This window comes from Entelurus aequoreus, linkage group LG20, assembly GCF_033978785.1.
Source record: "Entelurus aequoreus isolate RoL-2023_Sb linkage group LG20, RoL_Eaeq_v1.1, whole genome shotgun sequence".
Lineage (NCBI taxonomy): Eukaryota > Metazoa > Chordata > Actinopteri > Syngnathiformes > Syngnathidae > Entelurus > Entelurus aequoreus.
In genome coordinates this window covers 25907244-25929409 of record NC_084750.1, presented here as the reverse complement: position 1 = coordinate 25929409, position 22166 = coordinate 25907244, and the positions used below count along the sequence as shown (strand labels likewise).

Below are 22166 nucleotides of genomic sequence, written 5' to 3'. Positions count from 1 at the left end.
AGATAAACATCCAATACAAAAAAGTGCCAATATAAATATTCTGGAGCACTGTAAACATTAAGTATTGCTTTTAAAATGTGCAAAATAAACATCCAGTCCAACACAGTACACAATAACCAATTCTACTCATTCCAGTGAGTGTCTAACAGTTGTAATGAAGAAAGGTTAGCATGTCTACATGCTTTGGTTCTTTTCTTGTTTACAATATTCCCAGCAGCTGAAAATAGGCGCTCAGAAGGGGTCGATGTGGCTGGAACTGAGAGCTAATTAGCCTTCACCTCAAGCCAGGATTGCGAGTGAGCTGAGCTGCAGTTTAAGTTTCTAGAAGGTCAACGGGCTCATAGTGATGTTACTAGTAGTTGACTGGGAGGTGTTTATTATCATTTGGGGAGAGTCCGCTGCCTGATGCTCACCTGCTAAACACCTATCTGCTCCACTCTGAAGCGCTGACTACATGCGCTCTGAATACGCACTGCTGATTGGCTGATAATGCTTCGTGTGTACCAATCAGATGGTTGTGTGGGTGGGACTATGCTGCGTGTGTACCAATCAGATGGTTGTGTGGGTGGGACAATGCTGCGTGCTGAGACAGAGGCAGACGGAGCAAAGCAGCTTGTTAAGACTTTAGCTTTAGCTTAGAAACTCGTTCGGTACACCCCCGTACCGAACCGAAAGCCCCGTACCGAAACGGTTCAATACAAAACACGTACCGTTACACCCCTAGCAGATACAAATGACACATTCATGTTTTTGTGTAATGATGACAACGTATGCTCGCGCGGACGATTGACTAGTTGATGGTTTTCTTTTCAAATGTTCGTTCATAGCCGTTGTGCTGCTATAATAGGCCATTTCCGCTCGACACAGTGTGCATACAACAACATTATTAGGCCGTTTATTGAAATACTCCCACACTTTTGACCACTTTTGGCATGCTTTTCCCCCCTCGCTCGCACCGCTCGCATCGTCTGCTTTGCGCTTCGCCATGACGGTAATGTGACGTCATTATGCGACGCGTCGACGCACAAAAACGGCGTCGACGTATTTACGTAACCGATGACGTCGACTACGTCGACGCGTCGTTTCAGCCTTAAAACACACACTGCAAAAACTGAAATCTAAGTAAGATTAAATATCTCAAATAAGGGTGATAATTGCTTATTTTCTGTCTGATAAGATCATTCTTCTCACTAAGCAGATTTTATGTTAGAGTGTATTACTTGTTTTAAGGGTTTTGGTCCTAAATGATCTCAGGAAGATATTACAGCTTGTTGCTGAGATTTTATGACCTATATTGAGTAAAACATGCTTGAAACTAGAATATCAACTGATGCAAAGCTGTGTCATTAACACTCACAAGTATAAAACTACTTTTTTAAAGTAATAATTTCTTACTTCAAGCATGAAAAAAAAAATCATGATGCCGAGCGCACATCATTATGTCAAGATAATGGCACTAGCATTTACTTAATTTAAGAATATTTTTCAACATATTGAGCAAAAAGGTGTCTTTTTTTTTTATACCAAGAAAAGTGCACTTGTTATTAGTGAGGATATACTTATTTTAAGGTATTTTTGGGTTCATTGAGGTTAGCTAATTTTACTTGTTTTGTAAAGTCTTGACAAGCCGAATTTTCTTGTTCTATTGGCAGATAATTTTGCTTAGTTCAAATAAAATACCCCTAATTTTTGTATTTTTTTTTCTTGTTTTTGAACACTGACTTTTTGCAGTGCACGGTGCAAGATCAGCAGGGGGCGAAGCAGAGCACAGCAAGGGCTCAGAAGAAAAATAGCAGTATTTTTCTTTTATGCGTTTGAACACCTTTTTGAGGCCCTGAAAGTGCACAAAAAGTTCCCATATTTTGCAGCCACGGCGAAACGAATGTCAAAATTGGTTCTTTTTAAATTAGGAAAAAAATCAGCCACTTCTACCAGTACCACTTACCAGCACGAAAATTGCAGGAGACGTCTATCATGAGCGGACGCACATAAAAGTCTCAGGAACCCATACCTGAAATTGAACAGGAAGTCGGCCATCTTGGTCCTTTTTGTACTTTTCGTCGAAAAAAGGGGGTACTTTTAACAAACTCCTCTTATGGACTTTGACCAAACGAGTCGTGGTTAAAATGACAGATACTACACATGATAAATTGCAAACACATTTTGCCTACGCCATGAGATGTGGGCGTGGCATGGCGCCCAACATTGCTCCGATGATTTGCCACTAAACACGACAATGTTGAAAAGCTCGGCTCCGCAAATTCCGATCTTATTTGGTAGAAACGATGATGACACCCTGAAGTGCCCGATGGGTCAGTACCTGTTCATACCTACTCGTAGTGGCTGGAGCTTAGCGGCGAAAACTGCCCCACGCCATCACCAATCTGTCATTTCTGGACTTTAGACTTAGACTTCCTTTTTATTGTCATTCAAATTTTAACTTTACAGCACAGATAAGAACGAAATTTCGTTACATAAGCTCATGTAGTGCAGGATAAAAAAAAGCAATAAGGTGCATATATAATAAATAAATATATATAAATAATATAATATAATATAATAATAAATAATATAATAATAGCTGATCAGAGATGAATTATTAGACTTAAACTTCCATGCACCTCCAACAATCAGCACCTCCAAGTCAGAGTCCATGGTTCTCGCCCGGAAAAGGGTGGAGTGCCATGTCCGGGTTGGGGAGGAGACCCTGCCCCAAGTCTTTATTTCATTTAGCGTCCTCGTGCACGCGCCCCGTCTGCCTCTGCGCAAAGCAATGCGCGTTGTCAGCATGTCGTCGGCCTCAGCTGCCGTCTCAGATGTGCCAGACATCATTCCAGATAATCATACAGCTCAATTTAATTTCCACTTATTTCATCGTTTAGTTCATTCCTACACGTCCTTCAACATCTTGTTTTATTGCATTTCACATCCACAATCTGCAACTTTCCTTTTCATAGCGTTTGAATGATTCCATTCATTGCAGCCGCGCGTTCATTCATTCATTCATGACGTCCATCAGCTGATTTTACTCACGGCACGCCGGCTGCTTTCTGTCCTCCGTGCAGAGCGATCATGGATGATCCTTTGGGTCTTCGGTGAAGTTTATTTACTTACTTACAAAAAAGTTTGAAAAAATAAAAATAAAGATAGCAGAGTAGTCCAGAGGAGGAGGTCTAAGACTCAGTAAATTTCTTAATAAGCACTCGCAGAGATATTTCTAGATTCAAAATGATTATAATTTATTTCCACAAACAAAAAATACTCTCCGTGGTTGACTTCAGTTTAATCGAAATAACTTGTTCAGCGGTAAATAAACTGTTTCACTCCTCACTTCTTCAACATGACAGACAGACAAAAGGAGCACCCAGCTGTCCTGTCTTCTTAATCAGAGGAGGAGGAAGTGGCTCACCAGGAGGAGCGTGAGCAGCTTAAAACAATCAGTCAATCATAATTCATCTGAAACATCCAATAATTCATCAACATCATCATTGGCATTATTTGATTTCATTGTCAAAACAATTAATAAATCATTAATATAGATAGGCTCCCAACAGGAGGAGTTCAAGTACCTCGGAGTCTTGTTCACGAGTGAGGGAAGAGTGGATCGTGAGGTCGACAGGCGGATCGGTGCGGTAATGCGGACGCTGTATCGATCCGTTGTGGTGAAGAAGGAGCTGAGCCGGAAGGCAAAGCTCTAAATTTACCGGTCGATCTACGTTCCCATTCTCACCTATGGTCATGAGCTTTGGGTTATGACCGAAAGGACAAGTTCACGGGTACAAGCGGCCGAAATGAGTTTCCTCCGCCGGGTGGCGGGGCTCTCCCTTAGAGATAGGGTGAGAAGCTCTGCCATCCGGGGGGAGCTCAAAGTAAAGCCGCTGCTCCTCCACATCGAGAGGAGCCAGATGAGGTGGTTCTGGCATCTGGTCAGGATGCCACCCGAACGTCTCCCTAGGGAGATGTTTAGGGCACGTCCGACCGGTAGGAGGCCACGGGGAAGACCCAGGACACGTTGGGGAGACTATGTCTCCCGGCTGGCCTGGGAACGCCTCGGGATCCCCCGGGAAGAGCTGGACAAAGTGGCTGGGGAGAGGGAAGTCTGGGCTTCCCTGCTTAGGCTGCTGCCCCCGCGGCCCGACCTCAGATAAGCGGAATAAGAGGCATGGACTTAAACTTCCTTTTATTGTCATTCAAATTTGAACTTCACAGTACAGATAAGAACGGAATGTCGTCGCATTAGCTCGTTGTAGTGCAGGATAAAAGAGCAATAAGGTGCAGATATAAATAAATAGATTACTGTACAGATAAATATATTGCACTTTTGCATATGCATCCACGTTTATGGATGTATGTTATATTGTCTTTATATTCCAGCGAGTTCATCCGTTTTGGGGGGGAATTGAGGGGATTATTATGATGCGTTCAAGAGTCTTATGGCCTGAGGGAAGAAGCTGTTACAGAACCTGGAGGTTCTGCTACGGAGGCTGCGGAACCTCTTTCTAGAGTCCAGCAGTGAAAACAGTCCTTGGTGGGGGTGGGAGGAGTCTCTGCAGATTTTCTGAGCCCTGAAAATATGTAGAGACTCCTCCCACCCCCATATAAACTAATGGGTGATGATGAATTGCCAAAAAAATGTCTGCAAAAGACAGGTTGTGGGCGTGACATGTTGCCAAACTTTGATCTGACGGTTTGCCACAAAACCATGAATAACTCAATTTCCCTAAAATCTCTAAAATCTTGTTGTCCTTGTATTTGGAAGGGAGATCCTCGGATCCATTCAGTATTTGTGGTGAAAATATTCCAACATGTCCGCTTTTTCTGCATATTGAAAAAAGTGTGTCTCAATGGGGGACCAAAAGGGTCCTAAGGTGTTAAGTGCACTGCAAAAAGTCAGTGTTCAAAAACATGAAAAAAAAATACAAAAATTAGGGGTATTTTATTTGAACTAAGCAAAATTATCTGTCAATAGAACAAGAAAATTCCGCTTGTCAAGACTTTACAAAACAAGTAAAATTAGCTAACCTCAATGAACCCCAAAATACCTTAAAATAAGTATATTCTCACTAATAACAAGTGCACTTTTCTTGGTAGAAAAAAAAGAGACCTTTTTGCTCAATATGTTGAAAAATATTCTTAAATTAAGTAAATACTAGTGCCATTATCTTGACATAATGATATGCGTTCGGCATCATGATTTTTTTTTTCATGCTTGAAGTAAGAAATGATTACTTTAAAAAAGTAGTTTTATACTTGTGAGTGTTAATGACGCAGCTTTGCATCAGTTCTTCTTCTTTCGTGTATCGTCTTCATATGTCCATCTTCGTGTCGTGTAGCCACTCCCTCGTCTCAGGTCCCACTTGGAAGAGGCCCTCCTCTGAAGGTGGTCTATGCCGGGGACAGGTGGTGATGATGTGGTCGGCAGTCTGCTCAGGCTCCCCGCACTCACACGCTGCACTGTCTGTTAGGCCCCACTTCTTCATGGACGCTTTGAAGCAACCAACCCCTGTGCGAAGGCGGTTCAGGAGGGTCCATTGCCGGCGAGGTAGATCTTCTCCCTCCACGCCACCTCCAGGATCCTGGATGTAATGGTGTAGGCGTGTCTGTCCTGCTGACTCCCACTCCTGCTTCCATTCCGCTGCCAGCCAGGCTTTGGTTGTCAGATCCTCCGGGATGGAAATAAGCATCTCTTGTGCGGCCTGATTGTATGGGTGGCGGGACTTGAGTCTGCTTGGAGGTGTTGCCATGGTGGTGGTTTCATGGAGGAGGTGCCAGCTGTGTTCCTGGGCTTTCCTTGCCAGGGCGAGGGTAGCGGCCTGGCAAGGATGCATCAGTTGATATTCTAGTTTCAAGCATGTTTTACTCAATATAGGTCATAAAATCTCAGCAACAAGCTGTAATATCTTACTGAGATCATTTAGGACCAAAACTCTTAAAACAAGTAAAACACTCTAACATAAAATCTGCTTAGTGAGAAGAATTATCTTATCAGACAGAAAATAAGCAAATATCACCCTTATTTGACATATTTCATCTTACTTAGATTTCAGTTTTTGCAGTGTGGATAGTAAATTATTCTCTCCTATTTGGAATAACTTTGATTCCATTTGAAAGATAAACTGGTTCTAAACTATGTGGCCGATTTTCAGCCTTCTAACCTTTAAATGTAACTGATTTGTGGAAAAATGGTGATTAAAGGGATAAAGAATGTTACCTGTTGTTTCCCGCAGCGAGGAAACACGCCAAGCAGGACTCCATCATGAACGAGGAGTGGAAGAGCATGTTTGGGTCTCAGGAGCCCGCCACCGCCGCCACGCCGCCCTCCACGGTGCTCTCTCGTACTTTCAGCGTCCCGTCAGCCAATCGCCGGTGACCTTTACTCATCAAGGCTCTCCCGCAGGCCACTGACGGGGGGCCATCCAGTCAGGCCCGGAAGAGCTCGGCGTCGCCGGCAACTTCTGCGCTCCAGTCGGCGACGAGTGGCCCCGCCTACCAGCGCCGCATCAACACGTGCAAGGCGGAGCTTCAGCAGCTGGTGCAGCAGAAGCGAGACCAGTGCAGCGCCGAGCGCAAGGCCAAGCAAATGATGGAGAGCGCCGAGTGGGAGAGTCGGCCGCCGCCGCCCGGTAACGAGCCCGCTCTCGGCAGGCGAGGGCGCCGTCCGGCTCTGACGCGAAAAATGTGTGTGTTTCAGGGTGGCACCCCAAGGGGCTGCTGGTCGCCCACCTCCACGAACACAAAGCCGCCGTCAACCGCATCCGAGTCTCGGACGAGCACGCCATCTTCGCCACGGCGTCCAACGACGGCACGGTCAAGGTGTGGGACAGCCAGAAGATGGAGGGAAAGACCACCACCACCAGGTCGGTGTTGACCTACTCGCGCATCGGCGGCCTCGTCAAGACGCTGACCTTCTGTCAGGGCTCACATTACCTGGCCGTGGCGTCGGACAACGGCTCCATCCAGCTGCTGGCGGTGGAAGCCAACAAACCGCCCAAGTCTCCCAAAGTCCAACCTTTCCAGACCAGGTGAGCACAACACCTCTTAAAGGGGAACTGCACTTCTTTAATGCTGCCTTATGTGACATAATAACATCCATCCATTTTATACCGCTTGTCCCTTTCGGGGTGGCGGGGGGTGCTGGAGCCTGTCTCAGCTGCACACAGGCGGAAGGCGGGGTACACCCTGGACAAGTCGCCACCTCATCACAGGGCCAACACAGATAGACAACATTCACACTCACATTCACACACTAGGGACTATTTAGTGTTGCCAATCAACCTATCCCCAGGTGCATGTCTTTGGAGGTGGGAGGAAGCCGGAGTACCCGGGGGGAACCCACGCGGTCACAGGGAGAACATGAAAGATCCCGAGCCTGGGATTGAACTCAGGACCACACTGCAAAAAGTCAGTGTTCAAAAACAAGAAAAAAAATACAAAAATGAGGGGTATTTTATTTGAACTAAGCAAAATGATCTGCCAATAGAACAAGTAAAATTAGCTAACCTCAATGAATGAACTTTTAAAAGTTGGAAAAGTCGGCAAAAGTCCCAAAAATGTTCAAAATACCTACCCAGGTTTGAGTCCCACAAGTCCCGCCGCCGGCCGGGATGCCTAAAATGTCCAAAGTCATACGGGAAGGCGGTGAGAAAAGTGACAAAAGTCGGTAAAATGTTCAAAAATCACACCTGGGTTCGGCACTCCGTGTGGGACTCAAACCTGGGTAGGTATTTTGAACATTTTTGGGACTTTTGCCGGCTTTTCCAAATTTTACCCCCCCCTACCCGGGACTTGCGTGGCCGGCGGCAGGACTTGTGGGACTTGAACCTGGGTAGGTATTTTGAACATTTTTGGGGATTTTTGTCGACTTTTCTCCCCCACTTCCCGTGGGACTTTGCTGGGTGCGTTTTGGACATTTTTTGCACCCCGGGACTTGTGCGGCCGGCGGCGGGACTCGTGGGACTGGAACCCGGTTAGGTATTTTGGACAAAATTGGGACTTTTGACCATTTTGGCCACCTTTTCCCCTCTTCTTCCCCGCCTTCCTGTGCAACATTGCTGGGTGTGTTTTGGACATTTGGACAAAAATAGTTTCAAGCATGTTTTACTCAATATAGGTCATCAAATCTCAGCAACAAGCTGTAATATCTTACTGAGATCATTTAGGACCAAAACCCTTAAAACAAGTAAAACTAGGGATGTCCGATAATGGCTTTTTGCCGATATCTGATATTCCAATATTGTCCAACTCTTAATTACCGATACCGATATCAACCGATACCGCTATACATACAGTCGTGGAATTAACACATTATTATGCCTAATTTGGACAACCAGGTATGGTGAAGATAAGGTCCTTTTTTTTTTTTTTAAATTAATAAAATAAAATAAGATAAATAAATTAAAAACATTTTCTTGAATAAAAAAGAAAGTAAAACAATATAAAAACAGCTACATAGAAACTAGTAATTAATGAAAATGAGTAAAATTAACTGTTAAAGGTTAGTACTATTAGTGGACCAGCAGCACGCACAATCATGTGTGCTTACGGACTGTATCCCTTGCAGACTGTATTGATATATAATGTAGGAACCAGAATATTAATAACAGAAATAAACAACCCTTTGTGTGGGGGAGGGAGGTTTTTTGGGTTGGTGTACTAATTGTAAGTGTATCTTGTGTTTTTTATGTTGATTTAATAAAAACAAAAACCAAAAAAAAACGATACAGATAATAAAAAAAACGATACCGATAATTTCCGATATTACATTTTAAAGCATTTGTCGGCTGATAATATCGGCCTGCCGATATTATCGGCCGATAAATGCTTTAAAATGTAGTAAAACACTCTAACATAAAATCTGCTTAGTGAGAAGAATTATCTTATCAGACAGAAAATAAGCAAATATCACCCTTATTTGAGATATTTAATCTTATTTAGATTTCAGTTTTTGCAGTGCATGTTCTTCTTTTTTTAATGCTTTCTAAATCGTAAATAAACGCTAGAAAAGACATATCAGGATTGTGAGCGGTAGACAAACTCACCCCCAAAAAGTGGAGTTCCGATTGAACCTGCATCTGTTGGCCCCGCCCAGGTCCCTGGACCTCCAAGAGGACGGCTGCGCGGTGGACATCCACCATTTCAACTCGGGCGCTCAGTCCGTGCTGGCCTACGCCACCGTCAACGGCTCGCTGGTCGGCTGGGACCTTCGCTCCAACGCCAACGCCTGGACGCTTCGCCACGACCTGCGCCTGGGACTCATCACCTCCTTCAGCGTGGACATGCACCAGTGCTGGCTCTGTCTCGGTGCGCCCCCCCTGCCCCCTCCCGCCCCCCGCCGCCGTGGTTAAGTCGCACATGAACGACTCTCGCGTGTTTCCTCACCAGGGACGAGCAGCGGGACCATGGCGTGCTGGGACATGCGCTTCCAGCTGCCCATTTCCAACCACACCCACCCCGCACGTGCACGAGTCAGACGGCTGCTCATGCACCCGCTCTACCAGTCGTCGGTCATCGCAGGTGAGACCGCCTCCCTGACCCCGCCTCCCTGACCCCGCTTCCTGTGTACCTAACGCGCGTCCCCGCATTGCAGCCGTCCAGGGCAACAATGAAGTGTCCATGTGGGACATGGAGACCGGGGACCGCAAGTTCACGCTGTGGGCCAGTTCGGCGCCGCCGCTGTCCGAGCTGCAGGTGAGCGAGCGTCGCCTTGTCTTTCTCCCGCGTGGTGCCGCGTCTTGACTGGCGTGTCCCGCAGCCCTCCCCTCACAGCGTGCACGGCGTTTACTGCAGTCCGGCCGACGGGAACCCGCTCCTGCTGACGGCCGGCTCCGACATGAGGATCAGGTGAGTCGAGCGCCTCGCGTCAACGTCAGCGGCGGGCTCGTCACCGTCTGTCCCGCGCTCGCCAGGTTCTGGGATTTGGCGTACCCCGAGAGGTCCTACATCGTGGCGGGCGGAGCAAACGACTCGCTGCACTGCCCGTCCGTGGTGTACAGCAGGAAGATCATCGAAGGGACGGAAGTGGTGCAGGTGAGCAATCATGAGGCCACGCCTTCTGAGCAGAGCGCCTGCCCGACTCACTGTGTCGCGTTCGCCTCTTCCGCCGCAGGAAATCCACAGCAAACAGAAGAGCGGCGCCACGGACGACTCGCCGCGTCGAGGCCCCGAGTCGCTGCCCGTGGGACACCATGACATCATCACTGACATCGCCACCTTCCAGACCACACAAGGCTTCATTGTCACCTCATCACGAGACGGGATCATCAAAGTGTGGAAGTGACACACACACACACACACACACACACACACACACACACACACACACACACACCTTGTACATAGTCCTCGCATGAAGTAGGAGTCATGTGACTTGCACACTCTCAATAAAGGCCACTTCAACTTCCCACTTCCTCTAACTGCCATGATTGTGGTGGCCCTGCCCCCTGCAGGCCATGACCTGTGACCCTTAACGGGGTGGAATAGCTCGGTTGGTAGAGCGGCCGTGCCAGCAACTTGAGGGTTCCAGGTTCAATCCCCGCTTCCGCCATCCTAGTCCCTGCCGTTGTCTTTGGGCAAGACACTTTACCCACCTGCTCCAGTGCCACCCATACTGGTTTAAATGGAACTTAGATACTGGGTTTCACTATGTAAAGCGCTTTGAGTCGCTAAAGAAAAAGCGCTGTATAAATATGATTCACTTCCCTTCACGTCACTTAACACAGAAAAAGATTGACTCAACTTTTTATTGTTTGGCAGTCAAATGGATTTCTTGAGAAAATACTTTTTTTTTTGTACATAAATGTTTAAAGATGTGTGGTGCTGAGATATCAATAACTACAAAATGCAATTTCCTAAGAAAGTACATAATTATTTAAAGATGTGTGGTGCTGGGATATCAATAACTACAAAATGCAATTTCCTAAGAAAGTACATAATTATTTAAAGATGTGTGGTGCTGGGATATCAATAACTACAAAATGCAATTTCCTAAGAAATTGCATGTGAATGCTGAAAACCTGAAGCAGACATGTCCGGTAATAAAAAGCAACAGTTCGCACGCGTCTCAAAGTGCCAAAATGTACGACTCGGGGGTGTACCTTTAAAAATAGCTAAGAAAAGCTAACACGCTAACAGTAAGCATGTGTCAAGTACCGACATATGGCTGAGGTGTGGCTATTTAAAAAAATTGGCAGAAAAAGCTAGCATGCTAATTTTAGCATGTTTAAAAGCTAACCGTTAACGTCTGAATGCTGAAATGTAAACAGTTAGCGTCAAATCAAAAAGAACCTTTGTGTCAAGTACCAAAATGTTTGACTCTTTCAAAAATATCTAAAAAAAATAAAGGTAACATGCTAACGTTAGCATTGTAACAGTAAGCATCTGTCAAGTACCAAAAACTGGTGTGTATAACTGACATTAGCTAAAAAGCTAGCATGCCAAGTACCATATATAATGTTAGCATGCTACTAATTGACTAACATAAGCAAGGAGCATTTTAAACTTTGTCTGTTGAGAAATATGGAAAATGTTAAAAGTTTTAAAAAAAAAAGTCTCTTCATTTTGAATGGGAAAACATCTCTCCAAAAACGAGGAGTATGGGACAGAATAAAAAAGATCAGGAATAAAGCGAACTTATTGAATGTGGAATGGTTTGAATGGGATTAAAACTGGGAGCACAAAAAGGACGGACTATTGATAATGAGAATACAATATGTGTGAATGCTTCACCCAATAATAATAATAGCACTAATACGACATGAGTGAGAAGGAAGACGGCGGAACAAGGAAAGTATGACATCAGAGGTCAGACGAGCATGCGGCGAGGCTCAAACGCTTGCTACGAACACACGCCACATCAACTAAAGGTTTTTCAAGTGTAAAAGTTCACGTTGGCGGCGGCGCCCTCTTCAGGACGTCTCGCTCACGCAGAGGTCCTCGCACTCTTCCTGCGTGTTAAAGCGGTTGGCGTTGCCGCCGCAGCCGCCGTACCAGAAGCGCTGGCACTGGTTCAGTGTGCCGTCGTAGAACCACATCATGGCGTAGTCCTGGCAAGAGCCCGTGTCCTGGCCCAGGGAGCAGGCGTCTGCGTGGGAGGGACAGACAGGAAGTCTAATCAGCGCCGTGTCTCTCCAACTCTGACAAAACTCCTGTTACTTGTTGTACATCTTTGTTACAAGGGACCATGCACCTGTATAAACACTCTTCATCTGATAGCTTGTAGCCAAAGGCTCGTTTCCACACACAATTCAAAACTACTCCCATGTAAATCCACTACAAAGCATGATCGGTAATATGCAAAACACTCTCCCTCTCCACACATGTTTGTCCCATTTTAGCTGCTTGATATTTCTGATTGATTACAAAACTTTAAGGAGGTTGTCACGGAAGTAAACAAGGTAGAAGTCGCACTTTCACATACTCTTAATAACCAGTTATAATAATTATTAATTATATAACCATTATATTAATATAATAATATATATATATATATATATATATATATATATATATATATATATATATATATATATATATATATATATTATTATATTAATATAATGGTTATATAATTAATAATTATATATACATGTATATATTTATATATATATACATGTATATATATATATATATATATATATATATATATATATACATATACATGTATATATATATATATATATATATATATATATATATATATATATATATATATATATATATATATATATATATATATATATATATATATATATATATATACATATATATATATATATACATGTATATGTATATATATATATATATATATATATATATATATATATATATACATGTATATATATATAAATATATACGTATATATATATATACATACATATACATATGTATATGTGTGTATATATATATATATATATATATATATATATATACATACATACATATACATATGTATATGTGTATATATATATATATATATATATATATATATACATACATGTATATATATATGTATATACGTATATATATACATATGTATATGTATGTATATATATATACGTATATATTTATATATATACATATATATATATATATGTATATGTATGTATATATATATACACGTATATATATATATACATATGCATATGTATGTATGTATATATACGTATATATATATACATATGTATATTTATATGTATATGTATGTATATATATATACACGTATATATATATATACATATGCATATGTATGTATGTATATATACGTATATATATATACATATGTATATTTATGTATATATATATACGTATATGTATGTATGTATATATATATATATATATACACTCATATGTATATGTATGTATATATATATATATACGTATATATATACACGTATATATACATATAGATATATATATATATATACGTGTATATATATACACGTATATATACATATGGATATATATCTATATATGTAGGTATATATAGGTATATATATACATATCTATATATACGTATATATAGATATTGAGATATATATATATATATATATATATATCTATATATAGGTATATATAGATATACATATATCTATATATAGATATACATATATCTATATATACGTATATATATAGATATATACGTATATATACGTATATATAGATATACATATATCTATGTATAGATACACATATATCTATATATAGATATATACGTATATATATATATATATATATATATATATACTGTACATACATACATACAGTATATATATATATATACATATACACATTTATATACACACACACATAAATATATATTAATAAATCGCAAGAGCACCCTGAGACAGTACACACAGTTAAATAATTAACATAAATGTTGCCTTAAAACTGAAGTAGGTGTAGTGATTTTGATATTTTTATTCATACGCTTTCTCTAATTATATTACATATATATTTAATATCTATATCACTACACTAACTTAAGAACTGTATAAATATACACACTATACATATATAAATGTGTGTATGTGTATACTGTATATGCACAGTGTGCATATAAATATATGTATATGTGTGTGTATATATGTATGTTTATTTATATATATGTATGTACATGTGTCTATATATTTATGTGTATATATGTATGTATATGTATATATATATATATCTACATAATATATATTTATAGGCTATATATGTGTGTATTTATAATATATGTATAGACTATATACAATCTATTGTATATTATATATATATATATATATATATATATATATATATATATATATATATATATATATATACATTACCGTTCAAAAGTTTGGGGTCACCCAAACAATTTTGTGGAATAGCCTTCATTTCTAAGAACAAGAATAGACTGTCTAGTTTCAGATGAAAGTTCTCTTTTTCTGGCCATTTTGAGCGTTTAATTGACCCCACAAATGTGATGCTCCAGAAACTCAATCTGCTCAAAGGAAGGTCAGTTTTTTAGCTTCTGTAACGAGCTAAACTGTTTTCAGATGTGTGAACATGATTGAGCAAACACATTGTACCATTAGAACACTGGAGTGATAGTTTCTGGAAATTTGCCTCTATACACCTATGTAGATATTGCACCAAAAACCAGACATTTGCAGCTAGAATAATCATTTATTCACCACATTAGCAATGTATAGAGTGTATTTCTTTAAAGTTAAGACTAGTTTAAAGTTATCTTCATTGAAAAGTACAGTGCTTTTCCTTCAAAAATAAGGACATTTCAATGTGACCCCAAACTTTTGAACGGTAATGTGTGTATATATATATATATATATATATATATATATATATATATATATATATATTATATATATATAATGTATAGGCTATGTATGTGTGTATATATAATATATGTGGACTATATACAGTATGTCTGTATATATATGTATAGGCCAGGGGTCACCAACGCGGTGCCCGCGGGGACCAGGTAGCCCGTAAGGACCAGGGGCCGTACTTATCAAGCTTCTTAGAGTGCCATTTTACACGGAACAATGTTGTTGTTTTTTTGATGACGAGCAGCTGATCAAACGGTATCGTTTAGACAGAGCGGATATTATTTTTGTCACAGATTTAATACTTTTCGGTTCCTTGTTGATTTCTGCATGTGTCTGCAGTGGGCTAGTATATATAGAGCCACCCACACCAGTTTCAAATTAGTTGCCTAATTAATGAATTGGAAAGAAAATGTTATGACAGTAGCGTATGTGTGTGGCCGTGAGGTGAGTGACGTCAGTGAGTGTGTGGGCGATAGAAGAGAGGGAGCGGTAGCGTGAGTGCCGGCGGGGACTAGTTTGTTTTGTATTATTTTGTAGTTTATTGTCAAAATATACACTCCCATTGTCCACTTAAATATTTCTAAGATATTTCTTTATTCTTAGACAACGGATTCCCTTCCGTGATTGGTCATTTCTATGGACACAGAAATGACGTCACCGAAAATTCCGTTTACGGCACATAGTAATGTCGTATTTCAGCTCTGAGTGTGACACTTAAGATTCAGTCCTACACTTCGCTGAAAGTGTGAGTAAGACGCTTGATAACTAACTTTTAAGTGCAGCTTTCAGCGAAGAATTTATTTACTCTTAAGTCAACTCTTAGCAGACTTCTTAGGAGTAATTCTAAGAAGCTTGATAAGTACGGCCCCAGATGAGTAGCCCGCTGGCCTGTTCTTAAAAATAGCTCAAATAGCAGCACTTACTTACTTTTTTTAAATTTTATTTATTTACTAGAAAGCTGGTCTCGCTTTGCTCGACATTTTTAATTCTAAGAGAGACAAAACTCAAATAGAATTTGAAAATCCAAGAAAATATTTTAAAGACTTGGTCTTCACTTGTTTAAATAAATTCATTTTTTTTTTTACTTTGCTTCTTATAACTTTCAGAAAGACAATTTTAGAGAAAAAATACAACCTTAAGAATTATTTTAGGATTTTTAAACACATATACCTTTTTACCTTTTAAATTCCTTCCTCTTCTTTCCTGACAATTTAAATCAATGTTCAAGTAAATGTATTTTTTTTATTGTAAAGAATAATAAATACATTTTAATTTAATTATTCATTTTAGCTTCTGTTTTTTCAACGAAGAATATTTGTGAAATATTTCTTCAAACTTATTATGATTAAAATTCAAAAAAATGATTCTGGCAAATCTAGAAAATCTGTAGAATCAAATTTAAATCTTATTTCAAAGTCTTTTGAATTTCTTTTAAAATTTTTGTTCTGGAAAATCTAGAAGAAATAATGATTTGTCTTTGTTAGAAATATAGCTTGGTCCAATTTGTTATATATTCTAACAAAGTGTAGATTGGATTTTAACCTATTTAAAACATGTCATCAAAATTCTAAAATTAATCTTAATCAGGAAAAATTACTAATGATGTTCCATAAAAAGATTCAAATTAGCTAGTTTTTCTCCTTTTTTTCGGTTGAATTTTGAATTTTAAAGAGTCGAAATTGAAAATAAACTGTTTCAAAATTTAATTGTCATTTTTTTCGTGTTTTCTCCTCTTTTAAACCGTTCAATTAAGTGTAAATATCATTAATTATTAATAATAACATAGAGTTAAAGGTGAATTGAGCAAATTGGCTATTTCTGGCAATTTATTTAAGTGTGTATCAAACTGGTAGCCCTTCGCATTAATCACTACCCAAGAAGTAGCTCTTGGTTTCAAAAAGGTTGGTGACCCCTGGTATAGGCTATATATGTTTATATATAATATATATGTATATAATATGTATAGGCTATATATGTTTACATATAATATATATGTATATAATATGTATAGGCTATATATGTATGTAAATTTACATGCTGTCTTTAAGGCCCTCGGCCAAATTATTTTAGCCCAATGTGGCCCCCAAGTCACCAAGTTTAGACAGCCCTGGTATATACAAAGAAGCCCAGGGCTCCCACTTACTAAGCGTTATGGTGAGTTATATATTGCATGCACTGTTTCTGCTGTATTTATTTGCCACACATGGAAGGCCGGTTCTTGAAACTAATGCCTACCTTTAACTGGTCCCTGGTGCAAAAAAGTTTGGTGAGCCCTGGTCTTACCTCTGAGGCCCGTCGACTGCGTCCCAGCTGCGACGTTGACGTCTGACATGAAACAAACGGTTCTGTTGTGCACGCTTTGCAGTTAGACTGACAGGGGGGGGAGGGGCTTACCGGAGCCTGCGGCGGTCGGCATGGCGACGGCATCCAGTTGCTCCGTCTGCTCCTGGAACTGTTCCTGCTCCTTTGGCTGGTCGGCAAACTCCTCCACAATCTGTTGTCTAGACACAAAGTCACACGATCGTCACTTCATGTTCACCTGGCTCATCATGCGACGTCACCGCCTTACCTGCCGATGCCGATCTGCCCTCCATCTTTACAGGTCCGCTTCAAAGATGGTGGCGGGTACGTGTTCACGCCTTCTGCAACACACGCACACACACACAGACTGTTGGGGATATAAAAGTATTGAACGCAAAACGAGCGACTTGTCGTACTAGCTTGATGCTAACTTACATTGGATTTGCCATAGACAGGCTACTATTAGCATAAGCAATTTTAACACCTCACATTTGGTATTGAAAACTACAACTAAGATTATTGTTAGAATAAAACAGCTGGTGTGTAATATGCACTTACATACTTACAGTATAAAGACTTTGTAGGGCGCAACATAACACATTGAGCTTCCTGGAAGAATCTACTTCCTTGCTAGACAACACAGCCTATACAGTACTGCCATCTAATGTCTTGGAAGTGCTACTACACTGCAAATGAGATTTTAAATGTACAAAATATGACAACTGTACAGCACAGGTATCACAATCAGCTCATTTAAAAAAACAAAAAAAAACATTTTATCATCAAACAATTCATAATTGTTAACACACACAAAAGTACCGAAAGTTGATACCGTTGAGTACGGGTATCGATTCCCAGGTGAAATGTGAACGGCAGCCATCCTACTTACTGTTGAGTGCGGACATGAAGACCCTGAAGAAGCGGCGCGCGTAGTCTTGCTCGAGGGCTTGGAGGCGGGGCAAGTGGAGCAGGTGCTGCGGGGTGGGGGTGCTGGCCAGCTCCTCCACCTGCGTGCGGTTGTAGCGCTCGCCGACCGTGACGACAAACAGCGCCACGCCCTCACACTTGGCCCTGTGGGAGACGTAGCGCAGCGTGTCGCGGTCCTCGAACGCCGTCTGGGTGCCGACCACGGCCAGCAAGACCTTCTTTCTGCGGGCGGCGCCGCCCTTCAGCAGCACCTCCCTCAGGCTCAGTTCCAGAGCGTGCCCGAGTGCCGACGCGCCGCCTTGTTGTTGCATGGTGCGCAGCAGGTGTGTCTTCATCAGCTGCTGGCTCTGGTAGGCCTGCAGTCCGAACTCCACCTTGGTGTCCCGGGTTCCGCTCTGCTGGACGACAGCCACACGGGCTCGGTTGCCGGCCTGGCGGGGCTGCGGGCTCACGGCCAACTGTTCCACCACGGAGCCCAGCAGCTGCTGGGCGCCGGCGTACTCGTCGGCCTGTATCTCGCGGGAACTGTCCACGATCATGAGCAGGTCGGCGTCGACTTCCTGCGGCTGCTGCGTCTCCTGGATAAAGACGCACTCCTGGGCCCGCCTGCAGGGGTCTGAGGAAGCAAACGACATCACTTCCTGTATTGCTGTCCACATTTACACACACGTGCTAACTGCGCTTCTCACCGTAGCAAACAGCACAGTTCTTCACCCTCCTGAGGTCGGCGGCGGCGTCCCTGCCCAGCACGGCGAAGATGGACTTCCCTGTGTCGTCCAGCTGACAGGAAACACTTATAAATCCCGTGTCGTGAAGGGTTAGGCTTGGATCGCCTCACTTACCTCCATGGCGCGGCTAATGCCGGGGGCGTTCCTCAGGGAGATGACGGCCGGCACGATGTCGAGGGCCCGGTACTCCATCACGGCGGTCACGATGTCGCTGGCATCCTGCGACGGCCCGTTGGAGAAGAAGACGGCCACCTTCCTCATCATCGCCCCGGAGCGCACGCGTTTGAGGACGTTGTGGGCCACGAAGCGCATGGCGCCGCCCAGCTGCCGCCGGTTGGACGTGCGCTCCAGAGCGATGTTCCTCACGGCGTCCAGCAGCTGCGACTTGCGCCGGTAGTCGTGGAAACGGATCAGGTACTTGGTGTAGGCGCTGTAGGCCACCACAGCCACGCGGGCGCCCGTCGGGCAGTTGCTCTCGGCGATGGCCATGTCCTCCAGCAACGACACCAGTGCCGCACGCTGCCTCTCGAAGGCCGCCGGGGTCACGTCCTCAGACATGTCCAGACCGAAGACCAGCTCGGTGGGGAAGGCTGGACAAGCGCTCCTGTCTGTAGAGCCGTGAAGAAGACTTTGTGTTAGGACGCTTCTCTGACGGACGTTTCTCGGGAATCATGTCCAAAAGGGACACACTCACTCTCACACACACACACACACACACACACACACACACACACACACACACACACACACACACACACACACACACACACACATTCTTGTATTTGTTACCTTCTTGAAACCTCTGAAAAATGCCTACCTCTTTAGGACCAGCCTTTCTAGATATATAAAGATTTGTATTTACAACATTAATAATATATACATGCTATGCAAATATAAAAAAGCTTGTTGTGAAAAATGAGTTGGAATTTCACAAGAAAAAGGTCAATTTTACAAGAAAAACTTTGAATTTTGGCAGTGTTATAATAAAAGTCGTAATTTTACTCGACGCAAGTCAAAATTTTACAAGAAAAACGGAACATTTGTGCAATATTATGATAAAAGTTGGAATTTAACTCAATAACAGATGCAATTTTACAAGAAAAGCTTAAAATGTTGGCAATTTTATGAAAAGGGTCGTAATTTTACTCGACAAAAGTCACAATTTTATAAGAAAACTTCAACATTTTGGAAATATTATAATAATCGGAATTTTGCTTTGGCAATATTGTGAAGTCAAAATTTTATATGACAAAAGTCACCATTTTGCATTAAAAAGTAACAATTTTACATTAAAAAAGTAATAATTTTATGACAAAATATTGCAATATTACAGAAACGGAAAGAATATGTGAAATTGTTTCCAATTTTACAAGAAAAAAGCCGACACATTGTGAGAAAAAGACTGCTTTTAGTTAACTTTGTTTTGCCACCCTAATTTTGATAGATTTCACCACCAAGGGTGCAAATGAGACATTCTCTATTAGATGCAATGGTTTTCCGTATTGGGACCATGATTTATGTCCTAACTTGTTCACCACTCCTCATATGGTAGGTACTTTTCCTTGTTGGTGTCTCAAGAAGGGAAGAAATACAAGAACACACACACACACACACACACACACACACACACTCAGGTGTATAGAGTGCATTCGGAAAGTATTCACAGTGCGTCACTTTTTCCATATTTTGTTATTCCTATATGCAATTAATTCATTTTTGTCCTCAAAATTCTACACACAATACCCTGTAATGACAATGTGAATCAACATTTTTAAAACATTTTTTGCACATTTATAAAAAAGTATAAAAATCACAAATATTCACAGCCTTGGCTATGAAGCTCAAAAGTGAGCTCAGTTACGTCCTGTTTCAACTGCTCATCCTTGAGATGTTCCTACAGCTTAATTGGAGTCAACCTGTGGTAAATTCCGTTGGTTGGACATGATTTGGAAAGGCACACATCTGTCTATATACAGTACAAAGTCTCACACTTGACCAAGAATGAAGTGGAAGGAATTGTCTGGAGACCTCCGAGACAGGATTGTCTCCAGGCACAACTCTGGGGAAGAGTATAGAAAATTATCCTTGAAGGTCCCAATGAGCACAGTGGTCTCCATCATCCGTAAATGGAAGACGTTTGGAACCACCAGGACTCTTCCTGGACCTGGCCGGCCGATCGGAGGAGAAGAGCCCTAGTCAGGGAGGTGACCAAGAACCTGATGGTCACTCTGCATTCCTCTGTGGAGAGAGAAGAACCTTCCAAAAGGACAATTAACCAAGCAGGCCTGTACAGTTGCGTGGCCAGATGGAATCCGGCACCTGAAAGACTCACAGACTATGAGAAACAAAAGTCTCCGGTCTGATGAGACAAAGATTTAAGTCTTTGGCGTGAATGCCAGGCGTCGCTCATCACCAGGCCAATACCATCCCCACAGTGAAGCATGGTGGTGGCAGCATCATGCTGTGGGGATTCTTTTCAGTGGCGGGAACTGGGAGAATGATCAGCATAGAGGGAACGATGAATGCAGCGATGTACAGAGACATCCTGGATGAGGAATGGGCGAAACTGCCCAAAGATAGGTGTGCCAAGCTTGTGGCATCGCATTCAAGAAGACTTGAGGCCTTAATTGTTGCCAAAGGTGCATCGACAAAGTATTGAGCAAACAATGTGAATACTTTTGTACATGGATTTTTTTTAGGTATTTATTTTTATGAATTTGCAAAAATGTCTAGAAAAATGTTTTCACATTGTCACTACGGGGTATTGTGCGTAGAACTTTGAGGACAAAAATGAATGTATTCCATTTTGGAATAAGGCTGTGGAAAAAATGAAGTGCTGTGAATACTTTCCGGATTCACTGTACACACACGTATATACACACACACACTTAGGTATATACACACACACATATTTAAGCATATACAACAAACTCAAGCGTGCGCACACACACACACACACTCACACAAACACACACACACATCCAGCCTTTATTAATTTTAGTGGCCTAAAAACAAGGATTCTGTTAGTCTTGACTTGAGTTCTTCCAAAAACAAAAAGAGGACATTCCAGGAAGGCGTTGATCCAAAGTCAACACATCACCGGCTAGCGTACTCACCATGTGTATGTGACACACACACACACACAGGATGTGACCTACGTACCAATGGAGCACGCTGAAATAGAGAAAAGAACTTAGAGCTGATTGAATGACAAGCCAGGCGACTGGGCGTATCCTAAGGTGCTCACCACAGTTTTCTCGGATGTAGGTGATCAGCTGACACTCCTGCAACACAACAACACTTTCAGACAAGCACCCCGACAGACTGCTGATATCTGACACACACTCACCGTCATGCCTTTGCCTCCAGGCAGACCTCGGAGGCCCTGTGGGACACAGAA

At 41.8% G+C, this 22166-nt stretch overlaps 3 protein-coding genes across 5 annotated transcripts in view; 1 reads left to right on the top strand and 2 right to left on the bottom strand.

Moving 5' to 3' along the window:
- The window catches only part of atp2c1 (ATPase secretory pathway Ca2+ transporting 1), a 76010-nt gene extending 72676 nt beyond the window's left edge, over positions 1 to 3334 (bottom strand). The window contains exon 1 of the mRNA XM_062029774.1: positions 3034 to 3334. The gene's annotated coding sequence lies outside the window, so the exon portion shown is untranslated. The remainder of the gene's footprint in view (positions 1 to 3033) is intronic.
- Positions 1 to 11532, top strand: part of pik3r4 (phosphoinositide-3-kinase, regulatory subunit 4) — a 60150-nt gene extending 48618 nt beyond the window's left edge. The window contains exons 12-20 of the mRNA XM_062029772.1: positions 6228 to 6325; positions 6398 to 6623; positions 6692 to 7022; positions 9089 to 9300; positions 9382 to 9513; positions 9587 to 9687; positions 9752 to 9840; positions 9906 to 10026; positions 10106 to 11532. Of these exons, the coding sequence (XP_061885756.1) occupies positions 6228 to 6325; positions 6398 to 6623; positions 6692 to 7022; positions 9089 to 9300; positions 9382 to 9513; positions 9587 to 9687; positions 9752 to 9840; positions 9906 to 10026; positions 10106 to 10276 (1481 nt within the window). The 3' untranslated portion in view covers positions 10277 to 11532. The remainder of the gene's footprint in view (positions 1 to 6227; positions 6326 to 6397; positions 6624 to 6691; positions 7023 to 9088; positions 9301 to 9381; positions 9514 to 9586; positions 9688 to 9751; positions 9841 to 9905; positions 10027 to 10105) is intronic.
- col6a4a (collagen, type VI, alpha 4a) overlaps positions 10644 to 22166 on the bottom strand; it is a 51303-nt gene continuing 39780 nt past the window's right edge. The window contains exons 33-42 of one of the 3 annotated variants that reach the window (XM_062029769.1): positions 22116 to 22151; positions 22014 to 22050; positions 21929 to 21940; positions 18881 to 19374; positions 18728 to 18818; positions 18001 to 18654; positions 17380 to 17452; positions 17205 to 17311; positions 17046 to 17135; positions 10644 to 12079 (exon numbers count right to left, since the gene is read on the bottom strand). In XM_062029769.1, the coding sequence (XP_061885753.1) occupies positions 11904 to 12079; positions 17046 to 17135; positions 17205 to 17311; positions 17380 to 17452; positions 18001 to 18654; positions 18728 to 18818; positions 18881 to 19374; positions 21929 to 21940; positions 22014 to 22050; positions 22116 to 22151 (1770 nt within the window). In that variant the 3' untranslated portion in view covers positions 10644 to 11903. The remainder of the gene's footprint in view (positions 12080 to 17045; positions 17136 to 17204; positions 17312 to 17379; positions 17453 to 18000; positions 18655 to 18727; positions 18819 to 18880; positions 19375 to 21928; positions 21941 to 22013; positions 22051 to 22115; positions 22152 to 22166) is intronic. The other 2 variants (XM_062029770.1, XM_062029771.1) reach the window with 2 other exon arrangements.